The sequence below is a fragment of the Colobus angolensis genome, unplaced genomic scaffold (genome assembly GCF_000951035.1).
Source record: "Colobus angolensis palliatus isolate OR3802 unplaced genomic scaffold, Cang.pa_1.0 Scaffold295, whole genome shotgun sequence".
NCBI classification, from domain to species: Eukaryota; Metazoa; Chordata; class Mammalia; order Primates; family Cercopithecidae; genus Colobus; species Colobus angolensis.
The window spans coordinates 1692394-1720245 of NW_012116210.1; the positions used below are offsets into that span (position 1 = coordinate 1692394).

Sequence of the window (27852 nt, forward strand, 5' to 3'; positions counted from 1 at the left end):
AAAAAATCATATTTCCACTTGAAACAACTGCATCTTTTAGGATTAATGTGGCTCAGCGGAGCTCTGCTGTGCTTTTAGGATTAATGTGGCTCAGCGGAGCTCTGCACAAAGGGTCCGCGACTGGGATGCGGGTGGGGAGTGAACGTCAAGGGGCCCAGGAGCGCTCGAGCGTCCAGGGCCCGGGTATGGAGCGGCTGGAGGGTGAGTTGCCGCTCTCCGCTTTGGTTCTGTTCCTCCTCGTTCTGACGGCGGTGCTGGGGAAAGGGAAAGTGAGTGGAGAGGGGCGGCGACGCCGGGCGGTGTTCCCGAAAGCCCGGGCACTCGCTGACCCCGCTGGAGGGCTGGTTCCCTGGAAGCCGTCGGGATGTGAAGCCCTCGACTCGGAAAGAAGTCCGGGGAAGAGAGAGTGGCTGTTCGAGGGGAGGAGGGCGGCTGAGGGACAGAGGCCGGCTCCGCCTTGCCCGGCGGTTCCAAGTGCGGCTGAACTGAACTTTCGGTGTCAGCGGGTGGAGCTGCGGCCCGCGGAGGAGCGAGGAGAGGTGGAGCTACCGGTGACGAGGGGCGCGGCGACATCTGTCAGGGCACGGGGCTCCCAGCCGGACTCGCGGCGGTCTCCGAGGGGCGGGGCTTCCGCCCAAAGGGGCGGGGCCTGGGTCGTGTCTCCCCTGGGGATGGGCGTGTGATGACAAGGGGCGTTTCAGTAGAAGCCAGCATGCTTACCTCTCACGATCCAGCAGTGACATTAGGAAGGCGGAGCGCAGGGAAGGCGGAGCTGCCCTCTGTGCTGACCCGAGAGAAGACTAGGCTTCCGTCGACAGTGGGCGGAGCGGTCGCCGGCAAAGGGCGGGGCCATTTCGAGCCCTGGGAAGGCCGGGCTTCTCCTGACAGTGGGCGGAGCTTCCGCAGCCTGGGGCGGGGCTTCTGTTGACAGGGGGGCGGGGCGGCTCCCTACCTCCCGCGGTGCGCCAATCCCCGGACTAGGGGCCGGGGTAGGACCCCAGTGGAGTAGCAGGGTCTGGGCGTGGAGAGCCCGGCGCCATACGGGGTGGGGGCGCGCGGAGGACGCGCGCGCGGGAGGGCCCCTCCTTGACCGGCTCTCTCCCCTCCCCCTCCGCCCCCGACGGCCGCTGGGGCGCGCGCCTCTCCTCGCACCCCCACCCTGGGTCCCTACGCTCTGCGGGGCCACCGAGCTGCTGAGGCCCCTTTGCGGGCCCGCCGAGCGGTTCCGGGTTTAGGGTTCACAGGTCAGAGTTGACTCCCTGAAAAGTGCAGCCGGTTTGAAATGCAAGATGGCGGCGGCGTGGCGCTGAGAGGCGCGGCGGCCCCTGCAGGTAGTGGCGTGAGCCGGCCCCGCGACCAGCGGGCCTGGAGACTCTGGGCTGAGGGTGGGAACCGGAGCGCAGAGTCCGCGGCTGGCACGGGAAAGGCGAGTGGCGCGGGGCCCGGCGGGAGGAGGGTGGCCTCACAGCAGAGACCCCTGGGGCTGAGCCCGCTCGCGGCGGCGGGTGGCGTGGTGGACCCGGCGCGGGGCGTCCGAGGGGGACGGACGGGGCCTGCCTCGCGGCTGGGCAGTCGCCGCAGAGGGACAGACAGACCCACAGCCTCCCTCGCTCTTTTTGGGTGTCTCCGCCACCGAAGGAGCTTGGGGGCGGGGGGCTCTCTGGAGGGAAAATCTCAGCTCCCTGCCTTGGTGAGGACTGAGCAACTTAGGATTGTTGAGGGGAGTGAAGACCGCGTATTCCCAGCGGAGGGCGCCGCCGAAGGGAGCACCCCAGTGATGTTGGGAGTCCTAGAGGAGGTCGGGAGCGCTGTCCTCCGGGGGCGTGTGGCTACTTCGTGGGGACTCAGTCTCCCTGAGGGTAAGGAGAGATTCTCTTGCTGGAGCTGAGCGCACTGACTGAGGTTGGAGCCCGAGCAAACCGTTCGGGAGAGGTCCTCACCTCCAGTTCAAGGAAGGCTGTGCGCACCCGTTTCGGGGCCAGGCCATGTCCCAACTTTGGGAAAGACTGGGAGTTGAGTCCTTAAGAACCATATTACGATTGTGAGGAAGCCCTGGGATTTAGGGAGAAGTTAATTAAAGAGGACGGTAGGGGCGTGGGGGTGTGGGGGCTGACCCATGGGAATCCTCCAAGCCTTAGGGCCCACAGTGAGCAATCTGCTAATTCCTCAAGGGGAATAAAAGGCTGGGAAGGAGAGGTTTGAGAGGAACAAGGTCTAAGGGCAGGAAAGAAGAGCCCTGGCAGATGCCCTTTCCTTATATATTTACACCAAAGTTGGAGGTAAAGGGACTTGGCAATTGTTTGTTTTAGTACCTTTCCTGTCCTCTCTCCTCCGGGGGTAACTGTAAGGAAAGAGCATAGCCCCTGAGAAGGAAAAGATTCCATTTGATATCCTTAGCTTAGGTTAGTGAAGGATCCAGCAGCTGGGAAGGCGTCAATGAGAAACAGCAGGCAGGGGAATTAGAACAGGGACTAGGGATGAGAAAAGAGAAATACAGGGAAGATATCGGACAGCAGAAATTCCACAGCCCTTTCTGTCAGCTCAACCCAGCTATTAGAAGAAAAAAAAAATGCGAAGAGATAATCTTTGAGAGAAAAATGTAAGAAAAGGCTGAGAGAGAAGTTGTGATGTGATTAGGCTGGGATTCCATGTAACTTAAGCAATTCTCTTGGAGGTTAATGTGACAGCAGAAAAAGGAAAATAACAAAATTGGAAAATATACAGCGGTTCACGGTTAGGGAGGAAGAAGCAGTTTTCCCCCAGGAACAGTTAATATTTGGTTTGGGAGGTGTGTTTGTGTGTTGTGTGTATACATATATAAGAGCACTTTAGATTTGTTGGTATTGGTCATTGTTTCTCAGTCTTTGTCTGAAAGCTTTAATTTGTGTTATATGGTGCTACATTAATTATCTTTGTTTATGAAAAATTATTCTGAAAAAGTCATTCTTTTTTTGTTGGGAGTGAAGGTGAGCAGGAGTTGGTTTTAACAGGGAAATTGGCCCTAGTATACCCATCGATTATTTTAATTTCTGAAGTAGCAATTCTGACTCCTGATTTTAAGCAAAAGAAATGTGAGTGCTGCCATTGACAATAATGCGGTAACAGGACGTAAAAGAAAAAGGGCTTTCATGAATTTTTTTTTTCCTTTTAGTTTTAAAGCATTTGAGGGCTAAGCAGACTAATTTTATACAAAGTAAAATGTATAATCGTGGACCTTTTCGATACAAAATGATAGCATTTCAGTTACCAGTGAATCTTTTTTGTTGAAGTACCTCTTCAGATTCCTTATTTAACAATCAGGATTAAAATGAGAAATAAAGAGTAATACTTGGGTAACTATGATAGTGATGATTCATAGAGATTTCTTGAACCATTCTTATAATTTCAAAAGAGCTTTAACATCTTCAGTGGAAATGTTTTAAAGATAGAGTTCAAGTATAAACTAGTTTAGAACTTCACATTTGGAACATTGTATGTATGTGTGCTGTTCTTTGGTTTCCTCAGTTCTAGTTTTATATTCAATTCTGAACAGATTAGGCTGGGTGAACCAGAGAGGCATTAATGCCAGATGGTTTGAAAATATGCTAAAGCCGAAAACATAAATGTGTCTGTGCTAGTGAGCACTCATTAGTACATTTCTTTCCTTTATAGCTAAGCTTATTATTTCACTGGATTTGGGAGGTAGTTCATGCATGATGTAGCAGTTATTTCACCTTTAATGATAATTGTAAGTTCTTTTTTTTTTCAATAAATGGGGACAAAGTTTTACAGTTATTAGCGAAATTAATAGCATAGGAGAGGTGGTTAATTTTGAGGATTTTTCTCCCTTTTCTATTATTTTATATTAAGGTGGAAAGGTTATATTATGATGTATTATATTTCTTATGCTAATTAAGCATAAAATGTGATCTTTGAGACTTAGTTTGCTGTAAATTATAACAATACTTAAATGAAAATGCTTTTAAAATTATTAAAATGATCACAAACGTAGCTGAGGAAATAACCCTTTTATTTGTGTTTACAGCTTGTGAATTTGGGCCCAAAAGACTTAAATTAACAGTGTTGAAAGTTCAGCACCTAGTTTTTAATCTAATATCATAGCCAATGCAATTATTCAGAGAGATTTTTAGAATTATCTATTGTACTGTTTATGGTGCTAGCCAGTAATACATGTTTTTTAAACCATTGTAAGTATTTATTTATGTTGTGAGAAGCACATTTACTGTTAAGACTAAATTTTTTGAACTTAAAATCCTTTTAAATAATCATACCTATTTTCAAAAGTAAGTTATATTTCTGTTTTTGAAACTGCTACTGTCTTTAGAATAAGAGTCAATGTTTCTATACTACTACTGATAAATTTTATTGTATCCTTGTTGCTCTGATATATTTGTAGTCATGAATAACCAGATTTGCATGACTGAAGTTGGTGACTTAGTCGATTATTAATCAGAATATACATTGAGTTTACATTCTGGAGATCTGCATTTTATACAGGATATTCTTAAAGTAAATAGTAATATGTAAATTTTTATGTAGTTGCCAGGTTTTGATCTTAAAAGTTACTTAATCTTGGCATTTTATACAATTGGTTTCCAATTTAAGAGGTAAGACTGTATACCTTTGGTCTAAACAAATATGATGATATACTTTGGAAAATAAGTATACATGAGCAATGGCCGGGCGCGGTGGCTCACGCCTGTAATCCCAGCATTTGGGAGGCTGAGGCGGGCGGATCACAAGGTCAGGAAATCGAGACCACGGTGAAACCCCGTCTCTACTAAAAATACAAAAAATTAGCCGGGCGCGGTGGTGGGAGCCTGTAGTCCCAGCTACTTGGGAGGCTGAGGCAGGAGAATGGTGTGAACCCGGGAGGCAGAGCTTGCAGTGAGCCAAGATCGCGCCACTGCGCTCCAGCCAGGGGAACAGAGCGAGACTCCGTCTCAAAAAAAAAATAAAAATAATAAAAATAAAAGTAAAGTATACATGAGCAGTTTAAGAATGATGTTTAGTCAAGGGAGCCAATTGAATCCTTTTTTTTTTTTTTTTTTTTTTTGAGACAGGGTCTCATTCTGTGGCCCAGGCTGGAATACAGTGGCATAATCATGGCTCACTGCACCCTCAATGTCCTGTGCTCAAGCAATCCTCTCTCCTCAGCCTCTCGAGTAGCTAGGATTACAGTCATGTGTCACCCATTCCCGGCTAATTTTTAATTTTTTTTTTGTAGAGATAAGGCCTTGCTGTGTTACCCCAGCTGGTCTCAAACTCCTGGCCTCAAGCAGTCCTCCTCCGCCTTGGCCTCCCAAAATACTGGGATTACAGGCGTGAGCCACTGCGCTCAGCTAAATAAATAATTTTTAATGCAAGATTTTAATTTTCAGTTCTTAGTTTTAGATTTTAAAAAATAATATCAGAATTTATCTTGACAAAATTAAAATACTGAAGTCATAGCCATATCATATATTATTGTAAATAAAATAACTCTTTCATTAAATTTTGGCGATTTCCTATTTCTCAAGATTTCTAATCCTTTTTCCCCTTCTTAAAAGTCTTTTCCTTTTTTGTTTTTTAGTGAGAAATGAAAGAAGATAGGAGGTTCTGATATTTCTAAGCACTTAACTCATAATTATGTTTTTCTTCTATCCTAAGTTTATTCTCTTTTACAATCCAATATTCTTAAAAAAGAAGTTTGTTAAAACTTTGCTAGACATGGGCTGTACTTGGGAGCGGGGAGGATCATGAGAACAATTTCTGCTCGTTACTATGATAAAATTACTTATATCAGATGTTTGCTAGTTCTATGAAATACCCCTTAAATATGTCATACAGTAATGATTCATTTTGAAGCTAAGGTCAGAAAATGTTTGTGGGGGAGAGGTTAAATTTGATTGATTAATACCTGCCTATTGAAGCCAACTTGTTCCAGCATGATTTAATATGCTCAAAGGTACGAAATGGCAAATACATTTTGCTGGTTGGTTGTTACCCAGATTCTTAAAGTATTTTATCACTTGTCAACAGTTAGCAAATTTTAAACGAAGATTTCTTTGCTAACATTCATTGTGGTCTAAGTACCAAGAAGTATTCCAGAAACTTTACGTGTGTTACCTATTTCAATCCTCACAACAACCCTATTAAGTAAGTAGTATCCTATTAATATTACTAGCCCCATTTGTAGACGACAGGGCTGAGGCACAAAAAGGCTAAGCCATTTGTCTAAAGTCACACAGCTAGTAAGTGGCAGTGCTGGATTTGAACCCAGTCTGTTCCAAATTTTTCAAGCTCTTGGTCTTTTTTTGTAATCCATCTACTACCAGAACAGCTTGTTCTGTTTTATTATATAATGTATATAGCTGAGATGAGCTCTTTAATTTTTGGAATTCACTCATACTAAATTAAGAAAAATACTTTGAATTAGATAGAAATGTTCTGAAGTAATCCCAGTATCAGGAACTTAACATCAAGCAACTAGGATTTTCATTCAAAAGCACTGATGAGCTCATTTTTGCTCCTCTGGTATCCTTGTGCCTTTACATGTCTTGGCAGCTCTTCTTAAGAGACTCATTCGGTAAAATATCTTGCAATTACTGTGTGATTTTAAGAATGGATTGAAATAGGTTACCAGTTTCCTACGGTATTAATAATTCATTTTGGAAAATAACCTTCCCTCTTTGGCAGCTGTTTCCTATCTTCTCTTCTAGTCCACATCCTGTCGATTGATGGCTAACGAGTGGCAGAACAAGGAGATACCAGGAAATGAAATTGTAGAGTCCCAGGCTACAGAGATAACAAGATGCTTCACTGGGCCTACCAGGAAAATGCTCTTTTGCTTTTCATGAAAATAGTGTACTTATTCAACCTAAGTTTTAACTTAATCTAGAGGTATTTTACTAGGGGACTGGTGTATTTACATTATTTCTTGATGTGAGAAGTTTCTTCATAAAACTGTAGTAGTAGCAGGAATCAAAAAATAAGGTTAATTGGGAAAATAATCCTCCTTAATATTTATTCATTATAGTTTACAGAGAATACAACAAAAGGCCAGTTAGGGATCACGCCTGTAATCCTAGCACTTTGGGAGGCCAAGGCGGGTAGATCACTTGAGCTCAGGAGATCGAGACCATCCTGGCCAACATGGTGAAACCCTGTCTCTACTAAAAATACAAAAATTAGTTGGGCATGGTGGTGCGTGCCTGTAAACCCAGCTACTCGGGAGGCTGAGGCAGGAGAATCGCTTGAACCAGGGAGTCGAAGGTTGCAGTGAGCCGAGATTACGCCACTGCACTCCAGCCTGGCGACACAGCGAGACTCCGTCTCAAAAAAAAAAAAAAAAAGAATACAACCAAAATGCTTTAACCCTTCAAAAGTGTTATTTATGACTGTTCTAGTAAGATAAGCAGTTGTAGCTTTATTAAACTTTTCTGATTGGTTTAACTGCTCTAGGTTATATACTACAATATATTTGTACAGTAATTGAATTTTCAGAGAATTATTTTCTATTTATTTGATTGCGTGATATTAATGCTTCACAGTGCACTGATTGTAAAGCCATTTGGTAGTAGCTTTCAGGCAAAAACGACATGGCTAAACCCCAGTCATTCTGTTAGATAACCCCATGTTTACAGATCAAGTACTACTAGTTTGTTTAACTTGTTTTGGCTTGTGTTGTCAGCATTAATAATCCTCTCCATTCTGATTAACGTAATACATTAGGATACAAATGTCACTAGGTTTATGTACAAACACATAAACATATACAACTACTTCCATTTCTTAGTTTAACTAAATTGTCTTCATAACCTTTGTATACTTATTTATTTATTTTGAGTCAGAGTTTCACTCTTGTTGCCCAGACTGGGGTGCAATGGTGCGATCTCGGCTCCCTGCAACCTCTGCCTCCCCGGTTCAAGCGATTCTCCTGCCTCAGCCTCCTGAGTAGCTGGGATTACAGGCATGCGCCACCATGCCTGGCTAATTTTGTATTTTTAGTAGAGACGGGGTTTCTCCTTGTTGGTCAAGCTGGTCTCGAACTCCCAACCTCAGGTGATCTGCCCGCCTTGGCCTCCCAGAGTGCTGGGATTACAGGCATGAGCCACTGCGCCGGCCTATATACTCATTTTAAAGAACTCCCAATTTCTACATCTCAATTTTCACTTTACAGATGGCATATATTCACATTTTGAAATTTTATTGAAAATGGTGTAGTGGTTATTTGGTTGTTCTGTATAATACAAATAGAATTTTTTAATGTGTAGTTTTTGTGTTTCCTACCAATATTAGGATTGGTATTTAAATGCTTCTTTTAAAGTTTTGATGAGGGAATAAACTTTTTTTTTTTTCAAAATTACACTTATTTATTAAAAACTAAGCCATAACTTGTAGAAATTTCCTCACTAAGGCTAAATTATATCTAGAATAATAAAATATGAATTTTTTGTAGGAGAAGACAGACAGCTACTTTGGACCTGTTGGTGATGATGGCCTGAGCTAAACATCTAACTAGAAGGGATACCCTTCCATTTCAAGAACAGAATGCTAAGGAAGCTGTGGCAAGTATGTGTTTCATTGTTTTGGTGTGGTAAAACTCAGATACTGAATGTACTCACTTTAGATTCCATGATACTATATTTGGCTAAAGTTTTTAAAAGCTTTCCTTAAAAAGCAGCAGACATATGTTAACACTTTTTTTAATATACTTTCAAATTTTAAGAGCTATAACTATAGAACTACTTTAATTTCAAAAGAGACAGCATCACACTTCATAATAAAGCTTATATGGTATATTTATAATTGATTTTAAAATTAGTATTTGATGAAATCTGTGTCAGGCACTATACCAAGTGCTGTGATAACAGAGGTAAACAAGACAAAATGTACCTTTGGTGTGGGGAAATTGATCTAGAAATTTTGCTATGCTTTTACCTATATCCAGAAAAATGCTTCAGGATGTTCAAGAACAAATCCTGAAACTAGATTTTCAAAATGTAGGCTACTAATAATAGTTAATTATAAGAGTCAGAATACTAAATACTCTTACTTATATTAACCATACCAAAACTTAAATATTTGAATATTGATCCTTTTGTAGTTCATAAGTGTAATGATTGGGTTTCATGCTCATGTGTGAAATGTGCCTTTCTCAAACATTGTTACGACACTGGCACATTACCTATGTGACGTTAAAAATATATATATATATATATATATTCGATTATATTTGTATGTAATTGCTTTTATATTTTATCTAATTAACTAATTGGCTTTTATAAGAAGCATTTATCCAATTGTTATTTTAGATGATTCCAGAAAATACTAGGAAAGATTTGATAAACATTAATGTGGTAGTTTTCATTTTTAAAAAATTGATAACAGAGTTCTTTTAAGTTGATATTACCAATACTGATTACCATTATCTTTCAGAGTATTTTGAAAAATCTAATTATTATGTCCTCAGTGAAGTGGGTAACAGTTACCTTACCTTTATAAATAGAGAAGATAATGACCAGATGAATGGTTTTTCAGTCTTCAGAGATAATCTCACTTGGAACTGAGAATAGCATTCTTGTGTTAAACTGACTGTAAAAGACTTAACACACCTTCTTGAGAGAAGTAGGGAAAAATTGTTTTCGGCAGAAAATTACTTTTTGATCACATTCACAAACTCTTCACAAGATAGGATATTTCATGATACTGCTAGTTTATGTATCACTTTCAATGTATTACATACCTACCTACCTACCTGCCAGCTGTGCAGAGAAAACTAGGATGTTAGTGTCCTAGGGAGAGACCTTTCAAAAAGACATTTCACTCCTCCAATCTGCGGTTGGAGCTTGCCAGAAAAAATCTGTCCAGTTTGGATTTTTCTTTTAATCGTTAGTGTCATTAAGGTCTGCTTTATCAGATGGAAAAAAACAGGTAGAGAGGATAGGGTTTCCTACCTTTCAGCCTTAATTAGCATTAGCAAAGGTATCCTCTGACATTTGGTTATCTTTGACCACAATTTCTTAGATGCTTTCACTTTTATTATTTTTATTCCTGTTTGTATATTCACTTTAATACTTGATTTTCTGTTGTCTTGAGACTATTTTTTGGCAGTTTTCTTGAGATTTATCTCTCAGGTAGTGATTCTAGGTTACCAGCAATCGTTAAGAACATCTGCTGTGGATATGTGTTGTCAAATTCCTAATTTAATTTTTTAAGAACTTGATGTTTCTAAATATTTTAACATTTTATTTTTATTTTTACATTTTAACTTTGAAAATACCTTAATTGTGTAAAAGTAACCTTTATTTTTTTTAACACAGTGGGTACCTTTTGTTTTAATCTGACCTCATTCTTTGTTCATACTGTTTAGGCATTCCGTGATTTTTGTGTATTTGTAACTTTTAGTTTAAAACAAACGTGTTAAAGTATTTTCAACTGGCTAAACAGAACTCTTGATTCAGAGAGAGAGAAGTGACACTAAATAGAATACAGAGCTAAACATTCTCAGTATATATACAAATGCAGATTCCGAGGGATTCTCCATGTGCATATTTTTGCTACCTAAGAACAGTTTTAGTTTTGATGCTACATCAAAATTAACATGATCCCTAAAAACTATAGTGTCTTCTAAATGCTCTTTTTTTTTTTTTTTTGAGACAGAGTTTTGCTCTTATCACCCAGGATGAAGTGCAATGGCATGATCTCGGCTCACTGCAACCTTCTCCCAGGTTCAAGTGATTCTCCTGCCTCAACCTCCCGAGTAGCTGGGATTACAAGTGCATGCCACGATGCCTGGCTGATTTTTGTATTTTTAGTAGAGACAGGGTTTCACCATGTTGGCCAGGCTGGTCTTGAACTCCTGACCTCAGGTGATCCACCCGCCTCAGCCTCCCAAAGTGCTGGGATTACATGCGTGAGCCACCTCGCCCAGCTCTGAATGCTCTTATTTGACCCAGAATTGGTATAAAAAACAAAGTTAGTGGCCAGGCACAGTGGCTCACGCCTGCAATTCCAGCACTTTGGGAGGCCGAGGCCGGCGGATTACGATGTCAGGCGTTCAAGACCAGCGTGGCCAAGATGGTGAAACCCCGTCTCTACTAAAAAAATACAAAAATTAGCCAGGCGTGGTGGCAGTCACCTGTAATCCCAACTACTTGGGAGGCTGAGGCAGAGAATTGCTTGAACCTGGGAGGCAGAGGTTGCAGTGAGCCAAGATCGCAACACTGCACTCCAGCCTGGGCAACAGAGTGAGACTCCGTCTCAAGAAAAAAAAAAAAAAAGTTTGTTTTTATTCACATAAAATCTTACCAAATAACATGCTTTTGTGGCTAACTAGGCCAACATACTGTTATCTGTTAATCATTTAATTTGAAGTCCAAGACAGCCAGAAAAACCAGAAGCTTGCAAATTCAGTGCAGTTGTGGCTCTGCTTAATTATGAAATATTTTAGACTTTTTTTAGTAGTAGTAAGCATAGAATTTGAAACAGTCCACTAACTTCTTAGTGTATTACATTGAGGACTTTTTAATTTTTTTAAAAATGTAGTAGAAGACTATTAAAGTATAGTTTTCTCATAAAACAGAGAAGTAATGATTCTAAGTACAAATTAGCGTTTGCTGTCTTTATAGTAACTATACCCTTTTCTCCTGAATTTCACTGCCAAAATCATTCTTTGAATATTTGCTCTCCCTTGTTTTACTCTTAAGTAATCCACAAATTTAAATATACTCAATTCGTATATAAAACTGATGTATTACAATAACATTTTAGATGTTAGTAAATGTTTATTAAATGTTCATTGCTGTACTTTAATAGAATGTTTTAGATTCAAGGATGTTTTAATATTCTTGACTAAGGTAATTTTTATTAAGAATTTTACCATCGGAAGTAATCTATGGTAAATCAAGCACAATTGTTTTTATAGCTCTTCTATAAATGAGTGTTTAATGAAGTAAAATATATGTAATAATACATAGTATAGCTATATTTAAATTTTTTTTTTTTTTTTGAGATGGAGTCTCGCTCTGTCACCCAGACTGGAGTGCAGTGGAGTGATCTCGGCTCACTGTAACCTCTGCCTCCTGGGTTCAAGTGATTCTCCTGCCTCAGCCTCGCAAGTAGCTGGGATTACAGGCACCCATCACCACACTCCGCTAATTTTTGTATTTTTTTTAGTAGAGACGGGGTTTCACCATGTTGACCAAGTTGGTCTCGAACTCCTGACCTCAATTGATCTGCCCACTTTGGCCTCCCCAAGTGCTGGGATTACAGAGGTGAGCCACCACGCCCGGCCTAAAGATACTTTTTAGCAAACATTATTGGGGTCCTAGTAAGTATTTTGTTGGGCCCTGGGAATATAGTGGATAGCTAAATAGATACTCTTTCTGATCTAAAAGAAGAACTTGGATAAGAACTCTCAAACTTTTTAGATTGTGATGAAACACATTTTGCTTTACTAAAATGCTTTTCTGTAGAGAAATATTAATTGTAAAATTATAAAAATTTTAATTGTTTTGATGAGTTCAGAATCATAAGTTGATTGAAGGGTATCCTACCCTCAGGAGAAGATCCAGTATACAGATAGATATATGGTAACTGGCTAGTCTAGATCTACACCCTGGAGATTGTGTTTGGGTGGTCTCGAGGGCTCTTAGAGCCAGTCTGACTTCTCAGAGCTCCAGAAACTATACCTGAATGCTACATACTGAGGGATTCCTGCTTCCCTGGAAAATCCTTTTTTGTTGTTGTTGTTGTTGTTTCCTTCCTTCCTCCCCTCCCTTCCCCTCCCCTCCCCTCCCCTCCTCTCACCTCCCCTCCCCTGTCCTTCCCTTCTCTTCCTTCTCTTCCTTGTCTTTCTTTCTTCCTTTCTTCCTTCCTCCCTTCTTTACTCTCTTCCTCCCTCCCTCCCTCCCTTTTCTTTTCTTTTTTTTTTTTAAACAAATTTGCTGTCATCCTTGCCCAGGGGCCATGCTAGTCTTCTCTGCATGGTTCCAATTTTAGTATTTGTGCTGTGGAAGCCAGCACTGGAAAATCCTTTATGTAGCCATGTTTTTTGCCTTAATAATAGAAAAGAAACTTTCTTTCCAGCTTGACCATAGAAATATTGGTCATACATTGGCCATAGAAATATTTTAGTCTATTTGCAGTTTTAGGGTCTTGAAAGTATTGTTTGTGGTACTTTATAATAAAGCAATGTGATAACAATATTAAAGAAAATTTGTAGGCTAGGCAGGGTAGCTCATGCCTGTAATTCCAACACAGGGAGGCAGAGGTGGGAGGATTACTTGAACCCAAGAGTTCAAGACCAGCCTGGGCAACATGACAGGAGTCTGTTCTCCACAAAAAGGAAAAAAACACAAAAGAAAAAGAAAGCTTGTGAATATCACACATAAAATTGTCACTCATAATCTCATGTGAAATTTTCATTTTTTAAATATTCTCATCTCATCTTTGTTCACCTGCATACATATTTCCTCACAGTCATTATAATTAATATGCAAATTTTCTGAGTTTTAAAAAATTTAATAGTAAATGGGTAATTTTTTCCATATTCCTTACTCTTAAGATTATCGATTTTAGTGGCAGTATAGCAATTAATTAATTTGATCAATTTTCTAAAAACACTTCCCTACTAAAAAGTTAACTGAAAGCAGTTTTGTAAAGTAATTACATTCACAGTGCTGGATGCATTTACAGCATACTTTGTGTTATTGGCAGACTTAATTTTAATTGTGTTTTAATTGCAGAGTCACCTAGCTACTGAGTTGTGCAACTGACCTGTAACCTCTTTTTATAGGTAAATAGTGCAAGCTTCCCCAAATTGATTTTGAGCCTTTTTAGTTGACCTTCAAATAGAGAATGTGATGCCTTCAGCTAATAGTGATTTCTATACAGCAATTTTCCTGTCCCAGTCCCATTGCACTTTAATGATAAAGGGAGGTGAATAGGAACAACATCCTAGAAATTCTTATTCTGTATTTTTACTCCTACTTTTTCATCCAATTTTTGTGCATTTTCAGCTGATTAAGTTGCTTAAAAAAAAGGTGAGAGAACTTATAATATTAAATAAATGGTGTTTCTTTTTTTTCCGGAAATAATTTTTCAGGGACTGAAAATAGCAACAATTAGGCACCTACTTTGTGTCAAAGTAAGTGAAGGAAGCATTTTTACTTCCTCTGATGTGGATACTACTATTTCTGTTTCCCCCAGGGAGGCCTTCTCTGCTTCTTTTCTAGAAGCCTCCTGCAGTGTGCTCATATAGTTCCCGATACTTCCTGTCTTACTGCACTAATCATAGTTATTCTAAGTAATTGTTGACTGCTTGCTTTCCTTGCTTCACTGCTAGTACCTGAAAAACCAGAGACTGCCTGTCTTGGTCACCATTGCATCATTACTGCCTAACACAGTACCTTTCACATGGTTGACATTCAACAAATAGTTGTTGAATAGAATTTGTTGAATTGAAGAATCTTGGTTTTATACGTGAGAAAATTGAGGTTGAATTGAATAGCTTTTCCAGGCACCTAACTGCTAATTGACAAAGGTGACTGCAAAACCTGTGGTTTTACCCTATCCACAGTGCCTTTATGGATTAATTACTCTGGGCTTGGGATTCTTCTTCCATAAAAATGGGGCAGTTGTACTAAGATCCTTGTTTCCTCCAAACTTACGACTTTATAATAAGAATTCCAAGGATACCTTTGTTTGCTCTTTGGTCTATTTTTAGACTATAACACATTATGCAGAATTGAGCTTTTGGACCAAATCTTGAAACTCTTTTGGGACTTCTCAGTCTCTTTTTAGAAATACGTTAAATAATACATTGACCTTACTTTTGTTAGCAAAATCATGGGGGTCTGACAGTAGATTATAGCAAGGAAATAGTCTTTTTTTTGGTTTGTTTTTGTTTTGAGATAGAGTCTCTCTCTGATGCCCAGGCTGGAATGCAGTGGTGCGATCTTGGCTCACTGTATCCTCCACCTCGCGGATTCAAGTGATTCTCGTGCCTCAGCCTCCCAAGTAGCTGGGATTACAGGCACCCACTACCACGCCCAGCTAATTTTTGTATTTTTAGTAGAGATGGGGTTTCACCATGTTGGCCAGGCTAGTCTCGAACCCCTGACCTCAAGTGACCCAGCCCCCCTCCCCCGCCCCCAGCCTCCCTAAGTGCTGGGGTTACAGGCATGAGCCACTGCACCTGGCCTCTCTAGATGAGTTTTTGAATTTCATGGCTGAGCAATGGCTCAATGAGAGGAGGATTTTTGATGAAACTGATATATTGTCTTGATATATATATATATGTATACATAGATACACACACATATATATATACACATACACACACACACACACACACACACACACACACACATATATATATATATATGTATATATTTTTTTTTGAGATGGAGTGTGGCTCTATCGCCCAGGCTGGAGTGCAATGTCTGGATCTTGGCTCACTGCAACCTCCACCTCCTGAGTTCAAGTGATTCTCCTGCCTCAGCCTCCCAAGTAGCAGGATTACAGGTGTACACCACCACACCCAGCTAACTTTTATATTTTCAGTAGAGATGGGGTTTCACCATGTTGGCCAGGCTGGTCTCGAACTCCTGACCTCAAGTGATCCGTCCTCCTCAGCCTCCCAAAGTGCTGGGATTACAGGCGCACCCAGCCAGTATGTTTTAAGTTTTAAGCCAAAGGCTTTTATTTATTTTAATTAATTAATTAATTTATTTATTTATTTTTTGAGACAGAGTCTTGCTCTGTCGCCCAGGCTGGAGTGCAGTGGTGTGATCTCAGCTCACTGCAAGCTCCGCCTCCCAAGTTCACGCAATTCTCCTGCCTCAGCCTCCCAAGTAGCTGGGACTACAGGCGCCCGCCACCACGCCCGGCTAGTTTTTTGTATTTTTAGTAGAGACAGGGTTTCACCATGTTAGCCAGGATGGTCTCGATCTCCTGCCCTCGAGTTCCACCCACCTCGGCCTCCCAAAGTGCTGGGATTATGGAAGTGAGCCACCGCTCCCGGCCAAGCCAAAGGCTTTTAAACACATCTCAGGATCCCTGAAAGGTGGAAGTGGGGATTGTAAGATTCATGGAATTTGGTCAGAGAGTAGTTTAACCTCTGCCTCCTCCAACCAGATAGCTCCTCTTTTTTCTTTTCTTTTTTTTGAGACAGAGTCTCGCTCTGTCACCCAGGCTGGAGTGCAGTGGCGCAATCTTGGCTCACTGCAACCTCCACCTCCCGAGTTCAAGTGATTCTCCTGCCTCAGCCTCCTGAGTAGCTGGGATATTACAGGTGCACGCCACCACGCCTGGCTAATTTCTGTATTTTTAGTAGAGACAGGGTTTCAGTGTTGGCCAGGATGATTGATCTTCTGACCCTGTGATCCGCAGGCCTCAGCCTCCCAAAGTGCTGGGATTGCAGAAGTGAGCCACCGCACCGGGCTGATGGCTCCTCTTTTATCTGTTTTGACCTGGGATTTCTCATAGCATTTTGTTTGAAGAAAGGGCTCCCTTGCTTAAAACAAAAAGTTTGAAAACCACCACTTTGAGGAAAAAGTTTCAGAAAGAAACCCTCTTGCCTTCCAACTATTATTATATCCCAATTAAATATAGTCTCTCTCAGATTCCAGGAAAGTAACAGTCACAAAATAGCTTACTCCTCTGCCTTTCAACAATTCTCTTTACTGTTCAAAATACGAGTGCTGCTCATTTATTACTCTTCCACTTACAATTTTTTTAGAAACAGTATCTTCCCATGTTGCCCAGTCTTGAACTCGTAGACTCAAGGAATCTTCCTGCCTTGGCTTCTTGAATAGCTGGATTACAGATGTGTACCACCATGTCTGGACCACTTATTTAGAGCCATTTAAGGAATTCTCTGTTTCTAATGAGAAAAAGTGATCAAACATCTGTGTTGATACTTGAAAAAAAATAATGGCAACCCCTATTTGATTAAAAGATAACATTGGCTTAGTTTATAACATTTGGTTAATAAATAGTTGTAAATATTAGTGATTTCTTTATAATATCTTAGAAATCAAGAATGTTTTAAAGAAGAAAAGAATGACACCTTTGAGAGTAGGGATCTGGATTATTAATACCACTATTATTTTTAAACTGATGCTCTTTATTTGGTAATATGGGAAATTACCATTTAGTCCAACTTTCCTTCTGCTGCTTGGACGTGTAGTCTGTATTTGAATAATTCCAATGAGGAGGATTTTTACCATCCTTCAAAATCGGGGTATTTTCTCTTGGGACTGCTCTCTTTCCTAAAAATGTCTCTCCATTTACTGACTAGATGTATTGTCTCATGGGGACCTGGTTTTGCTTTATAATTTTTGAAGCACTCTCTTCCATTTAGCTAGTGTGCCAGTAAATTAAAAATAGCTCTAATTTGTGGTGGAGAATAAATGAAATTACTTACCCATTTTATTCATTTTCATTTGGATTAGACTTCAGAAACACAAACTTTAGCATTAAACTTTTTATTTTACAAATTTTAGGTATAAAATTTATTTAAATATATTTGTATGATCCTAATTCGTGTTTTCTTGATGATTTAGTTATTATGAATTTCAGATACTGTTCTCTATGGTGATGCCTCCTGCAGGTCTTGTTGAGTTTTGTAGGACTATTTTCCTGTTTGTTCTAGTGAATTTAATAAACATTGAGTGATTACCTCCCTGAATTCAGGCTTCTTGTATGCACTTGGGAATGCAACATTAATGAGATGTCAGCCAAAATAGCTCAGCTGGGAGAGCATTAGGTTGAAGATACAAAGTTTCTTGGCTCAATCCGGAGTTTTGGGGACTTTGTTTTATCTCAAAAAAGTTGTGTCTCAGTCTCTTCGTGTTCCTATAAAGGAATACCCAGAGCTAGGTACTTGAGAAAGATGAAGGGTTTATTTGTTTCACAGTTCTGCAGACTGTACAAGAAGCATGGCTCCAGCATCTGCTTCTGGTGATGGCCTCAGGCAGCTTCCACTCATGACAGAAGATGATGGGGAATCCATGTGTGCAGAGATCACATGGCAAGAAAGGAAGCAAGAGAGACAGGGGAGAGGTGCCAGGCTTTTCCTAACAGTCAGCTCTTGTAGGAACTGATAGAGTGAGAACCACATGGACAGCACCAAACTGTTCACGAGGGATCTGACCCCATGACCCAGACACCTTCTGTTAGGCTCTACCTCCAACATTGGGGATCGAATTTCAACATGAGATTTGGAGGGATCAAACATCCAAATGATAGCAAGCTGTTTTTTAAAAAAAGAGAGAGACACAATATCTATAGTAAGGAGACCACAGATAGGGATGGGGGTGCAGGGACAGAAATGTAATATTACTCTGCCATGTACAGTATGGTAAGTACTAGACTAGAAAGTAAACAGGGGAGGAAATGAGACCAAGTGAAAGGGAGAAGGTGTTCTCTAGTAGGGCTTCCCAACCCCTGTACCACGGACCAGTACCAATCCATGACCTGTTAGGAACTGGGCTGCACAGCAGAAAGTGAGAGGTAGGCAAGCAAGCATTACTGCCTGAACTCTGCCTTCTGTTCGATGAGTGGCGGCATTAGATTCTCATAGAAGCACAACCCTATTGTGACTGCACATGCGAGGGCTCTAGGTTGCACACTCCCTGTGAGAATCTAATGCCTGATCTGAGGTGGAACAGTTTCATCCCAAAACCATCTCATCCCCCGGCAGTGCAGTATGTGGAAAAATGGTCTTCCATGAAACCAGCCCCTGGTGCCAAAAAGGTTGGGGACTGCTGTCCTGGAGGGCACAGAGAGAGATCAATGCATCCAGTGTCCTAACCTAAGGAAGCACCTGAGCAAGGGTCTGAAAGTGCATTGAATGTCTGTGAATTGTCAGTCATTTCTAGTGTACCTAAAGCATAAGGAAATAGGAGGTAGGAAAGTGAGGTTAGACTAGGTTGTGAAAGGAATTATATGTCCCACAAGGAGTTTGAACTTTATTCTTTCAACACTGGGGACCTGTATCAGGAGACTGATGTGATTGGATATGCTTTATAACTTTTGGTAGCATTGTGGCAAGTGCTAAGAATGATGTTTCTGGTAGACCAGGCACGGTGGCTCATGCCTGTAATCCTAGCACTTTTGGAGGCCAAAGTGGACAGATTACCTGAGGTCAGGAGTTCGAGTCCAGCCTGGCCAACGTGGTGAAACCCTGTCTCTACTAAAACTACAAAAATTAGCCAGGCGTGGTGGCAAACACCTGTAATCCCAGCTACTCGGGAGGCTGAGGTAAGAGAATCGTTTGAACCCAGGAGGTAGAGGTTGCAGTGAGCCGAGATTGCACCACTGCACTCCAGCCTGGGTGGCAGAGTGAGACTCTGTCTTAAAAAAAAAAAAAGAAAAAGAATAATGTTTCTGAAACTTTGATTATTCATCCTCCATCTTTGCTATTTTTGCCATACTTGAAGCATGCTTTTGGCTGATGAGTTAGACCAGTAGGAAGAAGAGGACATAACTAATGAACTAATGGATTAAATTTCTTGTCTTTTTTTTTTTTTTTGAAATGGAGTCTCACTCTGTTGCCCAGGCTGGAATGTAGTGGCATGATCTTGGCTTACAGCAATCTCTGCCTCCTGGGTTCAAGTGATTCTCCTACCTCAGCCTCCGGACAAGCTGGGACTACAGGCACCTGCCACTGCAACTGACTAATTTTTGTATTTTTAGTAGAGATGGAGTTTCACTATGTTGGCCAGGCTGAATTTCTTACACACTTAATGGCCATAATATTTTAGTAGCTGTGAATGTTTTTTATAGTGTTAAAGTTCCTCCCTTGTTAACATTGCCATTTCACATTAATAATAGTGTGCTTGCCAAAGCAGGCCCTTTCCCCCTTGTCTTCTAATATATAGCTGGCTAAAAAATTCAAATGAATAAGCTTGTGTCTGACCCAAGGTAAAGTACTTAACGTGCAGTAAGTTAGTTGGCTTGGAGACATTTATTTTGATCTTCAGAGGACATTTTTTCTGATTCTTATCTTATTCTAGATCTTTATAACTGAGCTATCCAGCCACTTCATATAAGTGAACTGTAACTATAATTTGTTTAAAAGATCATAGTTACTTGTTTTAAAACATGTTTAAATTTATTTTAATGTAGGTGATTGGAGTTGTGCTTCAAAAATTTCAGAAATTCAACAGTATTTTATCTGCCAACAATAAGCTCTTTACTTGATTGCACCATGAGAAAGCTGCTAATGAGACTTGTTGAGCACAAAAATGGACTTGAAGAACGAAAAGCCATTGTTTTCAAATGAAGAACACTGAACAGTTTTAAGCCTCGATGCTTTTTAATCACCACTGAGCTTTTCCTCATAACATCAGAATGGCAAGCAGGCGAAAATCAACAACACCTTGCATGGTCCTTGCCAGTGAACAAGATCCAGACCTTGAGTTGATATCAGATTTGGATGAAGGTCCTCCTGTACTTACACCTGTAGAAAACACCAGAGCAGAGAGTATCTCAAGTGATGAAGAAGTTAATGAATCTGTGGATTCAGACAATCAGCAAAATAAAAAAGTTGAAGGTGGATATGAATGTAAATATTGTACTTTTCAAACTCCAGATCTAAATATGTTTACTTTTCATGTGGATTCAGAACATCCCAATGTAGTGCTAAATTCATCCTATGTTTGTGTCGAATGCAATTTTCTTACCAAAAGGTATGATGCACTTTCTGAGCATAATCTGAAATATCACCCAGGAGAAGAGAATTTTAAGTTGACTATGGTGAAACGTAATAACCAGACAATCTTTGAACAAACAATAAATGATCTGACTTTTGATGGTAGTTTTGTTAAAGAGGAGAATTTAGAGCAAGCAGAACCTACAGAAGTTTCTTCTTCAGGAATATCTATCAGTAAAACTCCTATCATGAAAATGATGAAAAATAAAGTGGAAAACAAACGGATTGCAGTTCATCATAACTCAGTTGAGGACGTTCCTGAAGAGAAAGAGAATGAAATCAAACCAGACCGTGAAGAAATTGTAGAAAACCCAAGTTCTTCAGCTTCTGAATCTAATACAAGTACTTCCATTGTAAACAGAATACATCCAAGTACTGCCAGCACGGTAGTGACACCGGCAGCAGTTCTTCCTGGATTGGCACAGGTGATAACTGCTGTATCTGCTCAGCAGAATTCTAATTTGATTCCCAAAGTCTTAATCCCTGTTAATAGCATTCCCACCTACAATGCTGCATTGGATAACAATCCCCTTTTACTTAACACCTACAATAAATTCCCTTATCCAACAATGTCAGAAATTACAGTTCTTTCTGCTCAAGCAAAATATACAGAGGAACAGATCAAGATATGGTTTTCAGCGCAACGTTTAAAACATGGTGTTAGTTGGACTCCCGAGGAAGTAGAGGAGGCAAGAAGGAAACAATTCAATGGAACAGTGCATACTGTACCTCAGACCATAACTGTTATTCCTACACACATTTCCACAGGGAGTAATGGTTTACCATCTATTTTACAGACATGCCAAATAGTTGGTCAGCCTGGTCTGGTCCTTACTCAAGTGGCTGGAACAAACAGCTTGCCAGTTACAGCACCTATAGCCTTGACAGTGGCAGGCGTTCCAAGTCAAAATAATGTACAGAAAAGTCAGGTACCTGCTGCTCAGCCTACTGCAGAAACAAAGCCAGCAACAGCAGCAGTTCCAACTTCTCAAAGTGTCAAACATGAAACTGCATTGGTAAACCCTGATTCATTTGGCATTCGGGCGAAAAAGACAAAAGAGCAACTGGCAGAATTAAAAGTTAGCTACCTTAAAAATCAGTTTCCCCATGATTCAGAAATTATCAGACTTATGAAAATAACAGGCCTGACAAAAGGAGAGATTAAAAAATGGTTTAGTGACACAAGGTACAACCAGAGAAATTCAAAGAGTAATCAGTGCTTACATCTCAACAATGATTCCTCTACCACCATTATTATAGACTCCAGTGATGAAACCACGGAATCCCCATCTGTTGGTACTGCACAGCCTAAGCAATCCTGGAATCCTTTTCCTGACTTTACTCCCCAAAAATTTAAAGAGAAAACTGCAGAGCAGCTTCGTGTCCTTCAGGCAAGTTTTCTCAACAGCTCTGTACTTACAGATGAAGAATTAAATAGGTTAAGGGCACAAACCAAACTTACCAGAAGAGAAATCGATGCTTGGTTTACAGAGAAGAAGAAATCAAAAGCTTTAAAGGAAGAGAAAATGGAGATAGATGAAAGTAATGCAGGTAGTTCCAAAGAAGAAGCTGGAGAAACTTCTCCTGGAGATGAATCTGGTGCACCTAAGTCAGGGAGTACAGGCAAGATATGTAAAAAAACACCTGAGCAGCTGCACATGCTTAAGAGTGCATTTGTCCGGACACAGTGGCCATCACCAGAAGAATATGACAAGTTGGCCAAAGAAAGCGGGCTTGCTAGAACAGACATAGTTAGTTGGTTTGGGGACACCCGTTATGCTTGGAAGAATGGAAACTTGAAATGGTACTACTACTATCAGAGCGCCAATTCAAGTAGTATGAATGGTCTGTCTTCCCTTAGGAAAAGAGGGAGAGGGAGACCCAAAGGACGGGGAAGAGGAAGACCGCGTGGGCGGCCTAGAGGAAGCAAAAGAATTAACAACTGGGACAGGGGACCATCACTCATAAAATTTAAAACTGGAACTGCAATACTTAAGGATTATTACCTGAAGCACAAGTTTCTTAATGAGCAAGACCTTGATGAACTTGTTAACAAATCACATATGGGCTATGAGCAGGTCAGAGAGTGGTTTGCAGAAAGACAGAGAAGATCAGAATTAGGTATAGAATTATTTGAGGAAAATGAGGAGGAAGATGAAGTTATTGATGACCAGGAAGAGGATGAAGAAGAAACAGATGATAGTGACACTTGGGAACCTCCACGACATGTGAAACGGAAGCTTTCTAAATCAGATGACTGAAATGTAAGTTATGTCAATTTTTAATCTGTGTATATGTTCATCAGCCACATACATTTTGAACAGTCACCTTGTTGTATCAGTCATCTTCATTTTTGATAGTTTTTTCTGAAGTAGTTTTTCTTTTTCCTAATAAGTCTAGGTACCACTAGTATAGCCAAGAGATAAATGATTATCATGTGTAGTTTTATTATTATTATGTAGAGTTTAATGTCTTAATTATTAGTTTTCATATGAATTGGGGTTTTTTTTACTTTGTTTTGAAGGAAAGTTACCCAGTCTGTTCAGGGAGACTGGCGGGCGGGTTGAGGGGATTCACAAACAAATACTAAAGATAACTAAAATGTATTTACTGCAACGCCCCCTTCACTAAAGCTTCATTTTTTGCCTATTTAAGGAAAGAATTCAAAAATGAAAACTAAAAGGAAGGGGAAAAGTACACCAAAGGAAAGACTTCCCACAGGGTTGAGGATTGCACAGTTTTAGGAAACTAGGTGAAAATGGGTATCTTTTTTTCTTCATTGCATTGCTCTCAAAACTTTTTTAGATTTTTAACTAGAATTTAAAATGTTTTATGTATTTATGAAATTACTCGGTATCTTTTTAGTAATTTATAAAATTACTCAATATCTTTTTCTGTTAAAAGTCAAAGGTCTGTTTTAGGCCATATATAAATTCATGTTTGCTTAGGTAGCATCTGTCTTTGAAAACTGTGGTATAAATTATTTCTGTTTTAGAAATCAAAAGGCAAATAACAGATTTGATATTAACCCAATTGCTTAAAATATCTTTTCATTCTTTGGTATAAAACAAACCTGCTACCAGCACTAACATTGTATTTGATTTAAAGTATATCTCTGTAGTCTTAAAAATGCAAATAAATATGGCTTACATTTGAAAGGTTTTGGCATGTTCCTTAAATCTTAGTTATTTTATAAATTGGATTAATTAAAGTTGTACTGCAGTTGCAAATCAGATACCTGCTTTGGAGTTAGGAATTGAATTCTTAATACTTCTGGAATTTAATAACAGTTTTATTCTTTGCTATTCTTTGTTTTGGAGTGTTCCAGGGTAAAAGTACACTGTTTTGAAAACAATGCAGTTGTCATGAAATGTTTGTGTATGTCTGTCAGTAGTCCAAATAGCATCTTGCTATCAGAAATGACTGCAGTGTTCTCAAACAGTAAGAAAGGAAATGAGACATTGACCCTCATTATTATTTTACACGTGAGCATGCTTGCTTATTTCCTTGGCTTTTTGCGTCGGTATCCCATCCCCTACTTCCGTGCTCTCTTATTCTGTGCAGTTTTTCCTTAATTCCCTTATATCTTCTCTCTGGTTTTATTTATTTTAACAATTATTTATAGAGAGCTTAATGTGTGCCAGGCACTATTCTTACTGTCTGGCAATCCTTTCTCAGGTTTTCTCCTTGTTAATATTTTTTAAGGGATAACAGATGAAACTAAAAATATACCTATTTTAATAAGCAGTATAAATATCATTCCAGGTTATAGGGTATAATGTAATCATTTTAAGTTATAAGAATTTAAACAGTTTCGTACAGCTTTATCCTGAAGTGCAGCCCTCCATTTCCTAATGTCAGAAATCTTCAGAGCAGGCTTTCTTCTGACCTAGATACATAAAATATTTTTAACGGCCTTTTTTTTTTATTGCTAAACACAAGAATGTGCACTCAGCCAAGATTAAATCAACAAATTTGTTGCTGCAGTAAATGTTGTTGTTGTAACCTCTGCAATGATTTTTTTGGGGACTTGCAGTCTTTCAAAAATTATGCAAATTTTTTAGTACAATTTAGTTTGACCTTTAAGTTTGTATAGATAATTCTTACGTTATATATTAACACTGTAATGGATACTAATTCTGGTCAGAAAATTCACCTAAAGCTACAGTTTTCAAAAAAATTATATGATGTATGCTATACATGCACTGTATTAGTCCATTTTCACACTGCTATAAAGGACTACCTGAGACTGGGTAATTTATGAAGAAAAGAGGTTTAGTTGACTCACAGTTCTGCCGGCTTAACAAGAAGCATGACTGGGAGGCCCCAAGAAACTTACAGTCATGGCAGAAGGCGAAGGGGAAGAAGGGTAAGCAAGCACATCTCACCATGACCGAACAGGAGAGAGAGCAAAAGGGGATGTTCCATACAACTTTGAAACAGCCAGATCTCGTGAGAACTCACTCACTATCATGAGAACAGCCAGAGGGGAAGTCCGCCCCCATGATTCAGTCACCTCCCACCAGGCTCCCTCCCCCGACACTCCCTGATTAAAAGTTATGTATGGGCTTATACAATTTCAAATGTAAAAACAGCCTGTTTACATATGTTGAAACAATAAGATTTTGTGGTATCACTGTCCCTTAATAATTACAATTCAAGGTAAGATTTGGGTGGGGACCCCGAGCCAAACTATATTATATACGTTTGTGGTGGCATAGAAGCATGCCTTGCTTTTTAAATAACGCAGAAGTCTAAATTTATAAAACATCAAGTTATCATTGGCTTAGTAAAATAATTTTTCAGTTATAAGAGGATTCACCATAGCCTTCTCGAAACAGTTATTTCTTCATTTAAATATTCTTCAATTTACCAAAAAAGTTACCAAAACCTTCCCAAAATAGTTATTACAGGAAGTGAGGTACATATATATCTTTTGTACCTTATATAGAAATAGAAAAAAGTACAAGTCTTTAGATTTCATAGTCTGCTTATTACAGATACTGACAATGAAATATATACTCCCTGCTAATACAATTTTAAATTAATTATTACATAAAGGTGATAAATGTTTATAAGCAAATCTAGCATATGAAGAACATATACATAGATGAGTTGCACACAAAGTCTAGTGTATTGTGTGAGACGTGGCAGGTGATTTCAAGAGAATACAAAAGATGTATTTTCATGAATAATTGATACTTTTATTTCTAAAAGTAGTAAAAATTAAAATATGGTTTTCTTTAAATTTTCAGTTTTTTATGATGTTTTTCTTTTATAGCTGCCTAAAACGTTGAAGGAGAATCAATTCTTCAACTCAAGATGTCTGATTTACTGTGAATTGGCCCAATCTTTGATGACATTGAAAACGTTTTGGGGCATACACACTCAAAACACAGGATCCAATACCCAAAAGAAATGGAACTTAATGTTGTGCCAAAGTTAAACTACTGCAGTTGGTGGAAGTTCTGCAATGTAAATAGAACACTAATTAAAAAACAACTTGTAAAAATTCAATTTAAATTTTAATACAGTACATTTTTATTCTCATATGATGGAGACATTCTGAATCTTAGATTTTCTGAGGGGGTTTAATGACCACTAGAGCTTGTCCTCATATTCAGTCCAGCTTAATACTGTGTGTCTAGTAAGATGGGCTATATTGCCTCTATTCTTTGAGATGTGATTAAGCTTAGAACTTTGACCAAAAATTTTACAGTAAAAATTGTTAGGAATGGGTAAAAAAACCAAACCCTGATTTATCACTATGTCTTATTTATCAGACCCTGCACTAAGATTAAAAGTTGTGCGTGGGCTTATACAATTTCAAATGTAAAAACAGCCTATTTATATATGTTGAAACCATAAGATTTTATGGCTTCACTGGCCCTTAATAATTGGATCCTTCATTAAACACATTCATGGATACCACTGTTTCTACTGTTACTTGTTCCATTAGAAACTGATTTGCTTTTCTTAAACTGAAGGTAATTAATTCTGAAGAAGGAAAAGAAACTGGCATGATAATTTGGATAGGGAGAAACTTTGAAATAAATACTGCACCAAAAAATGTGAAAAATAATCATGTAGTAAATACATACTTAGTGTTTTCTTACAATCGTGGAAATCAGAAATGTTTATACAGGTGTCAGATCAGAATTTTTAAGAGTTATCTTTCAGTGAAATTCTACTTTTATAACAATTTCAGTGAATAGAGAAAAAATTCTGAACTGATCATAATGAGTTAAAAGTTAGCTTTTCACTTACGAATCATGGGAGTGTTAACTGTTAACTCTTGCCGTATCAGGAGACTGAAAGTTCATACTAACTTACAAACTTTGTAAAGATTGGTGCTGTTCATTCATGTTGGGAAGAACCCTTTCTTTTGTGACCATAGGACCATTTTTCAAAACGCGCTTTCTTCGTAGAAGAAATGTTCAGTTTAAATTAGCTTTGGATTTTAACATGTTTTTCTGAATGACCAGATGTAGGCTTGGCCAGTTTATTTTCTCTAATTTAATGAATAATAAATATTAAGCTCTTGGTTAAATGTTTTTCAGCCATTGAAAATGTTATGAAAAAGCCTTGAATATGCATGCTGCTTTCATTTTTATAAACTTTTTATTTTTTAACTATAGCTTTATTAGTAATTCCAAAATGCTGCAATGTAGCTGATTTCCTCACTCAGACAGCTGGCTTTGTGGGTGGCTTTTTTCATACTATTGTTAACTTTTTTAAAAAAGAAGCAATGTAAAGACTGTAATGCACTAAGCTTTTTTTTTTCTTTTACACGTTTAAAACTTCTTAAAGCACTCTGTAATATAATGATTAAATTGCTCCCTTTTATAAACCATTGCTAATGTGGTCTGAGTTTTGTTTGACAGTAATTTTAATGTTCTCAAAATTTGAAATGTCAAGTATTAGAAATGAAGCCTTTGAATATATTTGTTTCCCTCGCAATATGTTAACTCCGTGTAGCTGTAAATAACTATTAATAAATTTCCCTCATCTCTTTTATAGGCCTGATAAAAGTCTTCTCTGACGTTTGCTAGCTTTTAAATATATTTATTTGACAGAGCAAAAGAACCCTCTTCTGGTTGATTGTGACCTTGAATACAAAATAAAAGTTAGTAGTGATTAGTAGTTTA

The 27852-nt window shown here is 39.2% G+C and overlaps 1 protein-coding gene across 3 annotated transcripts; it reads left to right on the plus strand.

The window, feature by feature from the left end:
• ZHX1 (zinc fingers and homeoboxes 1) lies at positions 1 to 27852 on the plus strand. 3 transcript variants are annotated; one of them, XM_011949282.1, is made up of 4 exons: positions 1 to 201; positions 8441 to 8553; positions 20119 to 22968; positions 25986 to 27852. In XM_011949282.1, exon 3 carries the CDS (start codon positions 20344 to 20346, stop codon positions 22963 to 22965), a length of 2622 nt encoding a protein of 873 aa, XP_011804672.1. In that variant the 5' UTR covers positions 1 to 201; positions 8441 to 8553; positions 20119 to 20343; the 3' UTR covers positions 22966 to 22968; positions 25986 to 27852. The 3 variants fall into 3 exon arrangements, with proteins under 3 accessions (XP_011804672.1, XP_011804671.1, XP_011804670.1); XM_011949281.1 differs by lacking the exon at positions 1 to 201 and adding an exon at positions 995 to 1426; XM_011949280.1 differs by lacking the exon at positions 1 to 201 and adding an exon at positions 995 to 1331.

Coding starts and splice junctions, on each gene's coding strand:
- ZHX1 (XM_011949282.1), top strand. CDS start 20,344: ATGGCAAGCAGGCGAAAATCAACAACACCTTGCATGGTCCTTGCCAGT.